Source organism: Salvelinus sp. IW2-2015, unplaced genomic scaffold (genome assembly GCF_002910315.2).
Source record: "Salvelinus sp. IW2-2015 unplaced genomic scaffold, ASM291031v2 Un_scaffold319, whole genome shotgun sequence".
Lineage (NCBI taxonomy): Eukaryota > Metazoa > Chordata > Actinopteri > Salmoniformes > Salmonidae > Salvelinus > Salvelinus sp. IW2-2015.
The window spans coordinates 511,735-527,270 of record NW_019942538.1 but is presented as its reverse complement, the minus strand read 5'-3'; the positions used below and the strand labels follow the sequence as shown (position 1 = coordinate 527,270).

At 45.0% G+C, this 15,536-nt stretch overlaps 1 protein-coding gene across 1 annotated transcript in view; it reads left to right on the top strand.

The window, feature by feature from the left end:
* LOC112068237 (protein tyrosine phosphatase receptor type U) overlaps positions 1–15,536 on the top strand; it is a 276,274-nt gene that overhangs the window by 164,975 nt on the left and 95,763 nt on the right. The window contains exons 12-13 of the mRNA XM_070438079.1: positions 4,344–4,380; positions 15,275–15,413. Of these exons, the coding sequence (XP_070294180.1) occupies positions 4,344–4,380; positions 15,275–15,413 (176 nt within the window). The remainder of the gene's footprint in view (positions 1–4,343; positions 4,381–15,274; positions 15,414–15,536) is intronic.

The following is a 15,536-nucleotide window of genomic DNA, read 5'->3' as shown; positions in this document are numbered from 1 at the left end:
GATTTGGAAAGGCATACACCTGTCTATATAAGGTCCCACAGTTGACAGGGCATGTCAGAGCAAAAACCAAACCATGAGGTCGAAGGAATTGTCCGTAGAGCTCAGAGACAGGATTGTGTTGAGGAACAAATCTGGGGAAGGGTACCAAAACATTTCAGCAGCATTTTAGGTCCCCAAGAAGACAGTGGCCTCTATCATTCTTAAATGGAAGAATTTTGGAGCTGGCATCCTAGCCAAACTGAGGAATCGTTGGAGAAGGGCCTTGGTCAGGGAGGTGACCAATAACCCGATGGGAACTCTGACAGAGCTCTGGAGTTCCTCTGTGTAGATGGGAGAAGCTTCCAGAAGGACAACCATCTCTGCAGCACTTCACCAATCAGGCCTTTATGGTAGTGGCCAGACGGAAGCCACTCCTCAGTAAAAGGCAAATGACAGCCCGCTTGGAGTTTGCCAAATAGCACCTAAAGACTCTCAGACCATGAGAAACAAGATTATTTTGTCTGATGAAACCAAGATTGAACTATTTGGCTTGAATGTCAAGCGTCACGTCTGGAGGAAACCTGGCACCATCCCTAAGGTGAAGCATGGTGGTGACAGCATCATGCTGTGGGGGTGTTTTTCAGCAGCAGCGACTGGAAGACTAGTCAGGATCTAGGCAAAGATAAACGGAGCACAGTACAGAGAGACCTTTGATGAAAACCTGCTCCAGAGTGCTCAGGACCTCAGACTGGGGCGGAGGTTGACCTTCAAACAAGACACCGACCCTAAGCACACAGCCAACACAACGCAGGAGTGGCTTCTGGGACAAGTCTCAGTATGTCCTTGAGTGGCCCAGCCAGAGCCTGGACTTGAACCTGATCGAACATCTCTGGAGAGACCTGAAAATAGCCTAGCAGCACTGCTCCCCATCCAACCTGAGAGAGCTTGAGCGGATCTACAGAGAAGAATGGGAGAAACTCCCCAAATACAGGTGTGCCACGCTTCTAGCGTGGTCCCGTGTGGCTCAGTTGGTAGAGCATGGCGCTTGCAATGCCAGGGTTGTGGGTTCATTCCCCACGGGGGGACCAGGATGAATATGTATGAACTTTCCAATTTGTAAGTCGCTCTGGATAAGAGCGTCTGCTAAATGACGTAAATGTAAATGTAGCTTCATAGCCAAGAAGACTCGAGGCTGTAATTGCTGCCGAAGGTTTTTCAACAAAGTGCTGAGTAAAGGGTCTGAATACTTATGTAAATGTAATATTTCTGTTTACATTTTTTAAATAACTTGATTTTTCTATTTCATTATGAGGTATTGTGTGTATTTTGATGAGAAAAAAACAACTATTGAATCAATTTTAGAATAAGGATTTTAACCTAACAAAATGTGGAAAAAGTCAAGGGTTCTGAATACTTTTCGAAGGGACTGTCGGCTGGATAGCTTCGTTCATTTTATGACTATTCCCCTAGCTTGCTATGCTACCAGCAATGTCATGGGGTACCTGATTTGTTTGAGAATGCATGGTAGTTCTATAAGGAACAGTAACCTCGTAGTGATTTGGTTGACATTTATTTGAAGGTTATCACTTGACTACAGCAGTACTTAGGTGATCTGAGATAGTTTCAAATTAGCAGGGAGAGCTGTTAAAATGTTCTGGACTTGTATTTTAGGCCGAGGTTGTTTAAAAAAAAATGTTTTACCAAGAAAGTCAGTTTAAACAAATTCTTATTTACAATGACGGCCTACGGGGAACAATGGGTTAACTGCCTTTTTCCAGGGCAGAACAACAGATTTTTACCTTGTCAGCTCATAGAATTCAATGCAGCAACCTTTCAGTTACTGGCCCAACATTCTAACCACTAGGTTACCTGCCACCCCTGGGTGGTTATTACCTGGGTGGTTTTTGGCCTGCCTCATTCCTTGGCCCAAGTCTACAATATGACTAACCTTTTATTTTCTATTTAACTAGGCAATTCAGTTAAGAACAAATTCTTATTTACAATGACGGCCTACCCCGGCCAAACCTGGACAACGCTTGGCCAATTGTGCGCCGCCCTATGGGACTCCCAATCATGGCCGGTTGTGATTCAGCCTAGAATCGAACCAGTGTCTGTAATGACGCCTTTAGCACCTCTTACACCGCTGCGCCACTCGGGAGCACTAACCTTCAGGAAGTCCCCCTTGCATGTTCTCCGCTCCACTGCCTGACAAGAAATGGGTTTGACAGTTGAACCATGGTAAAGCGCTCTACTGATGGTGTTTCTCACCAGGCATAAGTATATATTTTTAATTTAAATCTTCCATTGAGCACCCTGCATACACTGCATTTCTGATGATCTGGTATTTTTCTGAGTAGAGTTCAGTATTCTTGCTTAGGTCTTACACGGTGTACTGTGCTTATATTCCTAATTTATTCCTAATTTGTTCCTTAATTTTCTGTGTTTGGTTAATTACATCTCAGCATCACACCTGTTTTATTTTGGTCTAAATAAGCTTTTGTTAAGGACCAACATTGCTGCTGTAAGTGGCCCTCATTAACATTGGCAGAGACATTTAAAAAGTGAAGGAGACTAACAATATTTGGCATTTACTCATGCTAATGAGCTGGAGGTTTGCTGTCAAGCCTGTGTGCAATTGCTTTGATTGATGCATGTAAAGAGGCACTTGAAAGATGGTGCATTCTGATTGGCTCTTTGAAAACCACAGCATGGGAACCATTTCAATCACAACACCCACTGCGTCTCCTAATGGCACACTCACACAGGCTAACCTGCGTGTACTGTAGTAACGGTGTCTGCCAGGGCTGCCAACCCCTCTGGCATGACTGGCACAGTTTGTGTGGGCGGCAGGGCATCAGTGTCCCCTATGTGGGCTATCTGTTTCTGCTCTCCAGATCACCGATTAAACTCCACTCTCCTGCCTTCCACATACAGACCAACGACGTGCCAGTATGGATGGTTTGAGCTGCAATATATCACCTCTACTTTCTGCGTTACAAATGTTTCTGTCAAATGTAGTAAACCAAGTCTGCTCGGTCTTATTCCCCGTCACCCGGAATGACAGATTTGATTTTTGGAAAGCCAGGCTAGGCATGGTCTCTTTCGTGATTTTGATTGAGTGGAAGGATGCGGGTTTAAGTCCTGCGACAGTGACTCAACAATCAGGGATCAGTCACTATCACACAAGCCAAAGTATTTATATGTGGGACACGTTCGATTGGAGAACCATCTAATGAGCGAACATGGAGTTCATCTGAAATGTTCTTACGAGAGTTTAAAAACGTAAGCGTAAAAATGTATTTTGTTTTGCCCGTAAGTGTTAAATCAGCATGGGATTCCTGCATAGATTCCTGCAAATGATTGCCTTGATGCAGTGAGGAATTACCCCTGTATTTTTATGGTCAGTTTTTTGTCTGTCTTGATAGTCTTCTAAGAGCCCATTGTATTTAAATGTCCAAAGCATCCTGCAATTACATTTCCATAGCGCTTACTGATGCTAAAAAAAGAGAGCTGAATGTTTGTGAATGTTTTAGTCAGTTTGTTTGTGGATCGCTTGTGTGTGTGTCTTCAATATGCCTCGCTACGTGTCTGTTTTTTTAGGAAGAAAACATCACAATAGGTTTGAGTGGGTTTAGGGAGAAGTCAGCTTGAAATGGATTTTCAATTAAAAAAGGCAATTTAGCCGCAGTTTGAGAGGAGGGCTCTTGCTCCCTTCCGGATGGGCAGATTTGCATAATTGTCCCATAAGGCCTGAATTAGCATCTGTAAATCTTAATTTGATAATGCATCTCTTCGTCGAGGTGGCAAGACGGAATTGGATTAGGGTCTTAATTCTCATTAGTGTTGTTTGACAAAGATCCTTTTCATAACATCAAGATGTCATCAGCTGAAATTTGAAGGAAATTAATTCATTTTTTATAGCGGCATATTGGTCCAGGGCCATCTTCACAATTCAGTTAATTTCCCTTTCATCAAATCTTCCTTTCTCTCTTTAAACACTTCACCTCAGCTCTTGGCTTTCATATTGTTTGACATTCACTGGTGTCATATCTTTATAAGTGACTATCATTTTAGCTGATTGACTGCCTCCTCAGTATTCCACTCATGGGGCTCTATTTTGAGTGTCTTTCAATCCAATGTGCTGGTCCCTAAAGATCTAAGAAAATCCTACAGTGAATGTTTGTCTTATTTTCATCTGTTGAAAATCATTTTATTTGTGATTTTATTTTCAAAATACAATTTTCATTATGGTTCAGCCAAAATAATATATAATGCTAGGTGCATCGTTACTACCTGCATTCTACAGGATGCAAAGCATTGGCAATGTCCCACCTCTGATCTCTGTATTCTCTCTTTTTTTTCAGGAAACCAGAATAAACTGCATCCGAATAGCCCGGAAAGGTAATTCAACATGAATATTTTCATTGACCAAAACGGTGACATTTTATGGATATCCCCGGGTCTCTGAAGTCCTGTAGGCTTTACTGTAGCATGTTGACCTTACACTCTAAATGCAACTCCAAAGACCTGAACCCAACAATTTGTGTTGGGTCCAGGTCCAAACAAGAAGCAGGGGGATTTCTCTGAAGATCCATGTTGTTTAGTGATGAGGCAGACTCCTGTGATCTTTCCTCTCCTTGCCTTCAGAGAAAAGGACAGCAAGCAGGGAGAGATTAGAGATCAGGCTTTCATCATGTTTGTTTGGGGGGACACAACCATATCAAAGGCAGTTCCACTGTTCCCGTCAGACAGCTACAATACTCGGAGGGGGAGAGAAACATCTGACGGCTTTTGACCCCTGTCTGCTCAAGAAGGGCCCTTCACATCAAAAACACAGATGGAACTACCTGAGCCCATCAATATGAGCAATGTTTCTCCCCCCTTCCTCCCTCCCACTCTCTATCACACAGCCACAGGGACTCAAATGGACATGAAAAGGGTATAGAAATTGACTTCTGATGGCACGACAGGCTCTCCCCCTCTGCCGTTGTTCGATGTCGCATCGTGCTGACTAAAAGTAATGTATTTATAGTTATCATAGCGCTGCAACAGTAAGCTAGTCTTGCTAGTAAATTGACTTGGCAAGGTGTACTTTTCGGTGAAGGCCTCTTTTTGTGACTGAGTAATGAAAGAGACCAAGCTCTCTTGAAGCATGAATCCAAAAGGCAAGGCAAGCCATTCTAGCTCTGCGTCTCACTCCATCTGCTCCTCCCAGACACCCAGTTGGGCTTTGATTAATTACGCCTCGACACATTGATGAACATTACACAGTACATGTCTCTTTTCTCTAGCACATACTGTAGGCAGTGAGAGAGAGAGAGGGAAAGAAAAGATAAAGGGCCTTGATGAGAACCCGATGAAAATGAATTTGAACATTCAGCCAAATTGTGTTTTAACTCCCCAAATAGCTTTCAAATGGATTATAATCAACTTTAGCTACTTTTTAATCAGCCTTTTAACATCCTGCTTGAAAAACGGGAAATAATATGGTGTCCGACAGGTTAAGTAAGAAGACCAGCTTTATAAACTGATGGAACTAAATTGACAAATAGGATACCCCAGATCATTTTAAATGTCAAGGTACAACACATCAGTGCCAGTGGTTAGTAATTTTTTTATCTATGTGATCCCTCTAATGTTAAAAATGGTTGCTGCTGCATCACCGCATTTTACTTGTCGTGAAGCGTTACTTTTAAACAGCCTATGATCAGCAAAGTGCAGGACAATTATTTGGGTTTAGATAACAAAGCTGGAGATTGCATATCAACTTCCAGGTGACAATTTAATTAACAATCTCTTGGCTGCTCCCAACACAACAATAGACTTCCATTTCTCCTCTAAGTGCCAATTTCCCCACTCTCAGCCAGCCGGTAGGTGTATGGATTAATGTGGAAAAAATGTCATGTTTGGCTAATAGAAATTCCCAGACTAAGTGTGGCAAGATGATCCTATCTGTCCAGGGTGTCAGTTAAATAAATATATTTTTCCCCCGCAGCCATGTTATTGGGATGAAAAATATAGGCCTACTCCTGTATTTCACATGATGAATTGAAGTTATATATTGCTTCTCCATCTCTCTGTGTTGGTAGTGTAGCAAAGAAGGGGGTCGAGTGATAAATGGCACATATGTGAGAGCAGAACTAATAAACGGGCTCTGCCCTATCACTAAAATGGCCACCCCGGTCAGAACTACAGATCACAAAATGGCCGACTGCCAAAACTACACTTCCCAGAAGCAAGGGGAAGCCTCAGAAGGTGTGGCCGACCCACAGATAAAGGGTCAAGACAAACCAGGAAGAGGGAGAGAAAGGGCTGGAAGGATCTGTGAACCATGGTGAAAGAGACGATATATATCGGCTGGATTTACCATGTATGAGCTGGACTGTTTGGACGTGCCTGTTGGCGTTTGGACCTGGACCTACCGAGAACCCGATTTGTGTACCGAACCCTGCTATCTTTGACCTTGCCTGCGGCCTGGGTGGACTAGGATGGAGAAACAAACACACTGTTCGAAAGAACTCTCATTCTGGGGTGATTTTGGTGACAGTTTCCCAATTAATTTGTGACAAACGCTCCTAATCTTGAAGTGATTTGCCACACCTGGTGGAGAATGCGGGCAAATGGACTAACCATACCGCTGGTTAGGTAGAGAGAAAAAAAATTCAGTTAGCACTCCAAAGGGGAGTCAGTTTTTTTTGTGGCTTTGTTTGGTTATGACAGTTTTCTCGGGAAAATGAGTATGGAGCTAGCCATACAGGCCCTGTTACAAGTGGCGGCCGCGCAACAAGAGGCAACTAGAGCTCAACAAATAACTCATCAGGATGCAATGCGAATGTATCAGGACACGTTACAGGTCCAGCACCGCACCAACCAGCTGCTCAGAGAGGATCAAGAGAGAAACACCCGGGAGTTAAGAGAAGGCCTAAAGGAGCTAGCGGACCAAATTGGGGCTCAGTTACCAGCTGGAAATACCCAGAGGCGGGCCAATCATTTTCCTCAAAAAATGACAAAGCAGGATGATGTGGAAGCATATGTCACCACCTTCAAAAGGACGGCAGAGAGGGAGAGGTGGCCGAAAGAAGAATGGGCAGGGCTTCTGGCACCATACCTGGCAGGGGACGCTCAAAAAGCGTATTTCGACCTGGAGTTGAAAGATGCACAGGATTACGATAAAATAAAGGGAGAGATTCTAACTAGACTGGCAGTGACCGATACCGTGAGGGCACACCGCTTCCACCAGTGGTCCTACCGACCTGGACAAACCCCCGAACACAGATGTTCAACTTGATTCACCTGGCACGGAAATGGTTGCAACCGGAGACCCATTCATCCGCTGAGATCGTCGAGGCCATTGTACTCGACCAGTTTCAGCGAGGTCTACCCCAAGAAGTTCGACGATGGGTTGGCCAGAACGAGGTACTTTCCACCGACCTTCTCGTGGGCCTGGTTGAAGGGTATTGTACGGCAGGAATAGCTGAGCAGGCACAGGAGGAAAGATCCCCATTCCCCAGGCCTGGGCGAACCAGCGAACAGAGTAAGACTGTCCCAACATTTGGAGGGGGAAGAAAGCAGTGTGGGGCCGTGAGGAAAGAATCACAATGGGGACAAGACACTACGGAAAAAGCCGGGACCGGGGATTGAGGGGGTCCCCCCCCCCCCCGAAACCCTATTATCTGTTACAATTGTAATCAACCGGGACATATTGCAGCCTAATGCCCTATTAAAGAAGAGCCAATGTAACCTCGGTGAAAAAGAAGAAGCTGATATATGGTATGCATGTCCTTTGGTAATCACTGTACTTGAAAGATCAAAAAACAAACATAAGTGTAAGGTTGAAGGGATTCCGGCAGTATGCTAACCGTGGTCGTTGCAAACCTAGTGCCGACTCATAAGCTGGATACAAGTCAGGATATCAGTGTTACGTGCATTCATGGGGATACCCGTCTGTACCCCACAGCCTTAGTGAGCATACAAACCGAGGACGGTCTGCTGGATTGTGAGGTTGGCGTGGTCCCAAAGATGCCATATGATGTAATACTGGGTAGATACTTTCCTAACTTTGCGAAGTTAGGCCAGAAGAACGGCATATTTGAGAAGCCACCAACCCTGACCAAGCAGGAAGTAGCATGTAGCCTTCAAGCCAAGAAAAGGGGTCTCCCAGGGGCCAACATCACAGGTGCTAGTAGGGGAGGAAGAAGTGGCAGACCTCGTTGATAACGAGCAGCCCGGTACTAGTGGGGCTGGTGATCAATCTGAATCCAGAGGACGACTATCTAAAACCAGCAGACCTGGCAGGGTCCCTGACTAATTTCGGGACGGCCCAAAACCAGGATCCAACCCTGCAGCAAGCCAGAACAGATATGCAGGTCATAGATGGTACTCCCATAAATGACGGGATGATGCCTAATAGTTTTCCCCACTTCATCATGAAAAAGGGTTTGGTGTACAGAGTCTCAAAGATAGGGGTTGATGTGGTGGAACAGTTGGTCCCCAGCCGGTACCGGAGGACAGGACTGGTTCTAGCTCATGGGCACATTCTGGGTGGACAACTTGGTCTCGATTAAAACCCGAGACCGGATTGTAAGGAGGTTTTACTGGCCAGGAATTCAGGCTGAAGTAACTCGGCATTGTGGAGAGTGCCCGGAGTGCCAGTTAACAGCTCCCAGACCAGCTGTTAGAAGCCCGTTAGTGCCACTACCTATTAATCGAAACGCCATTTGAGAGGATAGCAAAGGATATAGTGGGCCCACTTCCCAAATCCGCACCAATACATTCTGGTCATTCTAGATTATGCCACTTGCTACCCAGAAGCCATTCCCCTTTGGACGATGGCTTCCAAAAATATTCCCAATGAATTAGTGCTCCTGTTCACCATGGTGGAGCTTTGTAAATTGTGGCATGTGAAACAGTTGAGGACATCGGTTTATCATCCTCATACAGAGGATGAGAGATTCAACCGTACCCTGAAGTCAATGCTTAGGAAGGTAATCGATAAGGATGGGAAAAACTGGGATTGCATGTTGCCGTATCTGATGTTTGCCATTAGAGAGGTTCCTCAAGCCTCGCTGGGGTTTTCCCCCTTTGAGCTGGTATATGGGAGGCACCCCCGGGGAATCTTAGACATTGCTCGGGAAACCTGGGAGCACCAATCCACCCCGTATACTTGTGTCATAGAGCACGTCACGGCTATGCAAGACAGGATAGCCACAGTCATGCCCATCGTCAGAGAGCACATGAGACAAGCACAAGAGCACCAGCGGCACACTTATAACCGACAGGCTACCCTGATGGAATTTCAACCGGGAGATAAGGTGTTAGTGCTGATCCCCACGGTAGAGTGCAAACTACTAGCCACATGGAAAGGACCATATGACGTACTGGAGAGAATAGGAGAAGTTCATTATCAGATCCGACAGCCAGGTCGACAGCCCCAGGAACAGATCTATCACATAAACCTGTTAAAAGCATGGAGAGAGAGAGAAATTCCTCTGACCCCCCCAGAGCCAAAGAAAAGACAGCCTTTGCAACCCCTGACGGTTTGTTTCAATACACCGTCATGCCATTCGGCTTACACGGGGCCCCAGCCACCTGTCAACGGCTAATGGACAAGGTCCTAAAACTGCACCAAGCGTACGCCGCAGCTTATTTAGATAACGTGGGGATCTACAGCCCAGATTGGGAATCCCACTTACCCCGGGTACAGGCAGTGTTAGACACCCTTAGAAAGGCAGGGCTCACGGCAAACCCTGCCAAGTGTTACATGGGGTTAGAGGAAACAGAGTATCTGGGATACACCGTGGGAAGAGGGATAATCAAACCCCAATGTAAGAAGGTGGAGGCAATTAGAGAATGGCCGAAACCAGTAAATAAGAAGCATGTTCGAGCCTTCCTAGGGCTGACCGGTTACTACCGGAAGATCATCCCAAGTTATGCCACAGTGGCCGCCCCACTCACCGACATGACTAGAGCCAGAAGGCCAAACATGGTCAAATGGAATGAAAGGGCCACCAAAGCTTTTAGGACATTACAGGAGGCTCTCTGCTGTAATCCAGTGCTGGTGGTACCAGACTTTGAGAAAGAGTTTGTGGTTCAGACGGATGCCTCAGAGGTCGGCTTGGGAGCACTGCTATCCCAAGAGGTAGAAGGGGTGGAACACCCCGTCCTGTTAAGCAGGAAGCTGGAACCACGGGAGACCAACTACTCAGTTGTTGAGAAAGAGGTGCTGGCAGTAAAGTGGGCTCTAGAAAGCCTGAAATACTACCTGCGTGGCGCCACTTCACCCTCATCAGTGACCATGGCCCACTCTCCTGGATGCATAGGGCTAAAGAGAAATACGTTCGGGTGATGCGGTGGTTTTTGAGTCTCCAACCGTTTCACTTTGACTTAAACCACAGAGCAGGGAAGGAATTGGGAAATGTGGATGGGTTATTCCACATGCACGCATATTTTGCTGCGGTAGCCCGACCTAGGGGGTCGGATCTAGGGGGGAGATGTGTGGCAAAGAAGGGGGTCGAGTGATAAATGGCACATATGTGAGAGCAGAACTAATAAACTGGCTCTGCCCTATCACTAAAATGGCCTCCCCGGTCAGAACTATAGATTACAAAATGGCCGACTGCCAAAACTACAATTCCCAGTAGCAAGGGGAACCCTCAGAAGGTGGGGCCGACCCACAGATAAAGGGTCAAGACAAACCAGGAAGAGGGAGAGAAAGGGCTGGAAGGATCTGTGAACCATGGAGAAAGAGACGATATATATCGGCTGGATTTACCGTGTATGAGCTGGACTGTTTGGACTTACCTGTTGGCGTTTGGACCTGGACCTACCGAGAGCCCGATTCATGTACCGAACCCTGCTATCCTTGACCTTGCCTGTGGCCTAGGTGGACCAGGACGGAGAAACAAACACACGGGTACTGTCCTGTTCAAAAGAACTCTCATTCTGTGGTGATTTTGGTGACAGTTTCCCACTTAATTTGGGACAAACGCTCCTAATCTTGAGGAGATTTGCCACAGTAGGAACAAAGTCTTTAATGAATTTTCGGCCAACTACAGTGCCTTCAGAAAGTATTCACACTCCTTGACTTTCTCCACATTTTGTTGTGTTACAGCCTGAATTTTTAAAAGGATTAAATGGATAAAGATTGTTTTGCCGCTGGCCTACACACAATACCCAATAATGTCAAAGTGGAATTATGTTTTTTGAAATTTTACCTATTCATTAAATGAAAAGCTGAACTGTCTTGTGTGAATATGCATGCAGCCACTTTCTTATGGCAAATGTATATAAGTTCAGGAGTAGAAATGTGCTTAACAAGTCACATAATAAGTTGCATGGACTGACTGTGTACAATAATAGAGTTTAACATGATTTTTGAATGACTATCTCTACTTTGTGCCCCACACATACAATAATCTGTAAGGACCCTCAGTCGAGCAGTGCATTTCCAACACAGATTCAACTATAAAGACCATGGAGGCTTTCCAAAGCCTCGTGAAGAATGGTACCCATTGGTAGATGGATTTAAAAAAAGAAGACATTGAGTATCCAGTTGAGCATGGTGAAGTTAATGATAACATTTTGGATGGGGTATCAACACACCCAGATACAGGCCTCCTTCATATCTCTGATGACCTCATGGGATTTCACGAAGAGGCCAATGGTGACTTTAAAACAATTTCAGGAGAGAACTGAGGATGGATCAACAACATTGTAGTTACTCCACAATACTATTCTAAATGACAGAGTGAAAAGAAGGAGGGGTAAAACGATTAATGTAATGGAGCTAAGCACATGCAAAATCCTAGAGGAAAACCTGGATCAGTCTGCTTCCCATCAGATACTGGGAGATGAATTCACCTTTCAGCGGGACAATAACCTAAAACACATGGCCATATCTACAGTACACTGAGGTTGCTTACCAAGAAGACAGTGAATGTTCCTGAGTGGCCCTTTTAACTTCAATGTACTTTAAAATCTATGGCAAGACTTGAACATGTTTGTCTCGCAATGACCAACAACCAATTTGACACAGCTTGAAGAATTTTGAAAAGAATATTGGGCAAATGTTGCACAATACTCGTGTACAGAACCCCAAGGATTAACATCAACTGGGCTGTAGTGGAGTGGGTTGAGAGTTTCAAGTTCCTTGGTGTCCACATCACCAACGAACAATCATGGTTCAAACACACCAAGACAGTCGTGAAGAGGGCACGACAAAACCTTTTCCCCCTCAGGAGATTGAAATGATTTGGCATGGGTCCCCAGATCCTCAAAAAGTTCTACAGCTGCACCATCGAGAGCATCCTGTCCGGTTGCATTACCGCCTGGTATGACAACTGCTTGGCATCTGACCGTAAGGTGCTACAGAGGGTAGTGTGTACGGCCCAGTACATCACTGGGGCCAAGCGTCCTGCAATCCAGGATCTATATAATAGGCGGTGTCAGAGGAAAGCCCATAAAATTGTCATAGACTCCAGTCACCCAAGTCATAGACTGTTTTATCTGCTACCGCACGACAATCTAGCATCAAAAGGATCGTTAACAGCTTCTGCCCCCAAGCCATAAGCCTGCTGAACAATTAATCAAATGGCCACCGGACTATTACATTGACCCCCCCCCCCCCCCCCCAATTGTTTTGTACAGTGCTGGTACTCGCTGTTTATTATCTATGCATAGTCCCTTCACCCCTACCTACATGTACAAATTACTTCAACTGACCTGTACCCACGCACAATGACTCGGTACCGTTACCCCTGTATATAGCCTCGTTATTGTTATGTTATTGTGTTTTTTTTATTTTACTTGGTAAATGTTTTCTTAACTCTTCTTGAACTGCACTGTTGTATAAGGGCTTGTAAGTTAGCATTTCACGGTAAGGTTGTATTCGGTGCATGTGACAAATAAAGTTTGATTGGATTTGACAATCCAGGTGTGGAAAGCTCTTAGAAACTTACCCAGAAAGACTCACAGCTGTAATCGCTGCCAAAGGTGCTTCTACAAAATATTGACTTAGGGGTGTGAATACTTATGTAAATTTGATATTTCTGTATTTCATTTTCAGTAAATTTGCACACATTTCTAAAAACATGTTTTCACTTTGTCATTATGGGGTATTGTGTGTAGATGGGTGAGAAAAACAAATATATTTAATCCATTTTGAATTCAGCCATTAACTTAACAAAATGTGGAATAAGTCAGAGTACGAATGCTTTCTGAAGGGAGGCTGGCTGAATTAGTTATACCTGTCACCCTTGTACGTCAAGCAAACGTGTGGTACACAAAAAGAATACCTGTGATACTCGTGTATAGAACTCCAAGGATGTATCCATTTTGTCAGGGGAGACATAAGGCTCAGAGTCCATTAGTCTATGTGATCTGTACACCAATGACATCTATGGTAATTATCTGAATAAATGTGATAGACTGTAAAAACATTAGTGTCAGAGTACATACAAGGCTGCTAAAACGTTGGGACTATCCCCTATCATATACAGTATTTGGTGATTTTTCATTAAAATGTACTGTAAGAGTTCTCCCCCATAGGGATGAGGTCGGTAAAATGCCCCTGGGCCTGGTTGTACAAGGAGAGGGCTAAAACATGGCTTATTTTCCCTTTCCTCTGCCCCAGATCTCATTCTGCCCTTGTGAGCCTCTTTATTCCATCCGCTAGTTAGCTATCTAGACCTCTTTCCTTAGGCCAGCTCTGACTTTCTCCTCCACTAGAGAATGGCAGTGCAAATGTTCCTAAAGGCACAGTAGGGCTGGTTGCAGGGCTGTTATGGCCAAAAGGAGAGGCTGACACTACACAGAGAAAGTAGATAAGTGGGTTCCTGCTACAAGACATAAAAAGCGTCTTGCTTCTCCTACCATTTCCATAAGTGTAGAGCTTTGTGCCAATGAGATGAGTAACTTGTTATTATTATAATAATGGCCTTTACCGTATCTTACAGACACCGGGACACCTTGAAATTATACTGGGGAAAGGGGAATACCTAGTCAGTTGCACAACTGAATGCATTCAACCGAAATGTCTTCCCTATTTAACCCCTCTGAATGAGAGAAGTGCAGGGGCTGCTTTAATCGACTTCATTGGCACCTAAGGAGCAGTTGTTAACTGCCTTGCTCAAGGGCAGAACAGCAAATTTTTCCACCTTGCCGGTTAGGGGATTTGAACTAGCAACCTTTCGGTTACGGGCCCAATGCTCTTAACGGCTAGACTACCTGCCATCCATATTCTAATGTACTTGTGTGGATTTAAATTAACCACACGATCATCTTGGATTGTCTTGGATTTCTTCCACAAAAAAACACTGTTTTGATGTGGTATTTAACATACTGCGGTTGTACAGAATGTCTTCGTCTTCAAGCAAAGTCACCTTCATTGGGGCACACGGTTGAAAACGAAAAGGTCCAGATAGGCACTCTATTTCGGTCTGTGTTCTTCTGTTTGGTGCCCGTTGAACACGACCCAGGTACTCAGTGTGGCAGTTTGTGAAGACCCTCCACAACATTCCCCAGTCCTTGACAACTGTTATCCCTGGCCTCATACACGGGATAGGAGGGTTGAGATATACTGTATCACTCGAAGACACAAAGGGCTTTTGTTGTCGTAGGAGACACATCTTTCCCCAATTGCTATTAAAAGAGCAGATAAATAGCCAATATGATTTGCCTATTGAAAAGCTCTCACATGACAGTGGTCTGTTTGTGTCTCCCGTCCAATTATTTTGTCTAATGAACACAAGGTGTCTATATTAGCGGCAGCTCATGCTCCGGTGAGGTCATGGTGATTCTCTACTGGCTGCTTAAAATGTGGGCACCACACACCTTTTTGTAAATGTTTTTATTGTACATTCTGGTAGCCAGACAGTTTCAATATGTAACAATCGTCCCTTGAAACATACTGCCATGGAAATAAATTCAACCGTGCATATGAATGCACAGATGTGGCGGTGAAGAGTCAGTCTGTTTTGAAACATTCCATCTTTTCTCAGCAGTCAGGGTGTTAGTGTGAATGCAGCCATTGTAATGTTACGAGTCAGGATTTGACAGAGTGATGGCTGTTGTGTATGATAAGCATTGATTATTATTGACCTGCATTTTAAGCCTGTACATTTCTTCCTTTCTCTGTATCCTTTTTTCTGTTCCCCCCCTCTTAACCCTCTGTCTCTCTCCTTCCTTCTGTTTCGCTTGCTCTCTTTCTACCCCCCTCTCTGTCCCACCTCCTTTCTCTCTCCCTTCATCCCTCCCCATCTCTGCTTCCCCCCCTACTCCCTTCATCACTCTCTCTCAGCGGCCTGTAAGGACCACCGGCGGGCTCTGGAGGTGTCCCAACACTCAGAGGAGATGGGGCTGATCCTGGGGGTGTGTGCTGGGGGCCTGGTGGTGCTCATCCTGCTCCTGGGGGCCATCATCATCATCATCAGGAAGGGGTGAGTCACTGGCCCACATTTTTATACCACTTCTCGGTCCTCACTCAATTAGCCAAATAGGTAACTTTCCTCAGAGACACATGATTACCACACAGGGTGGTAAATAATTTGTTTCCTATTCTC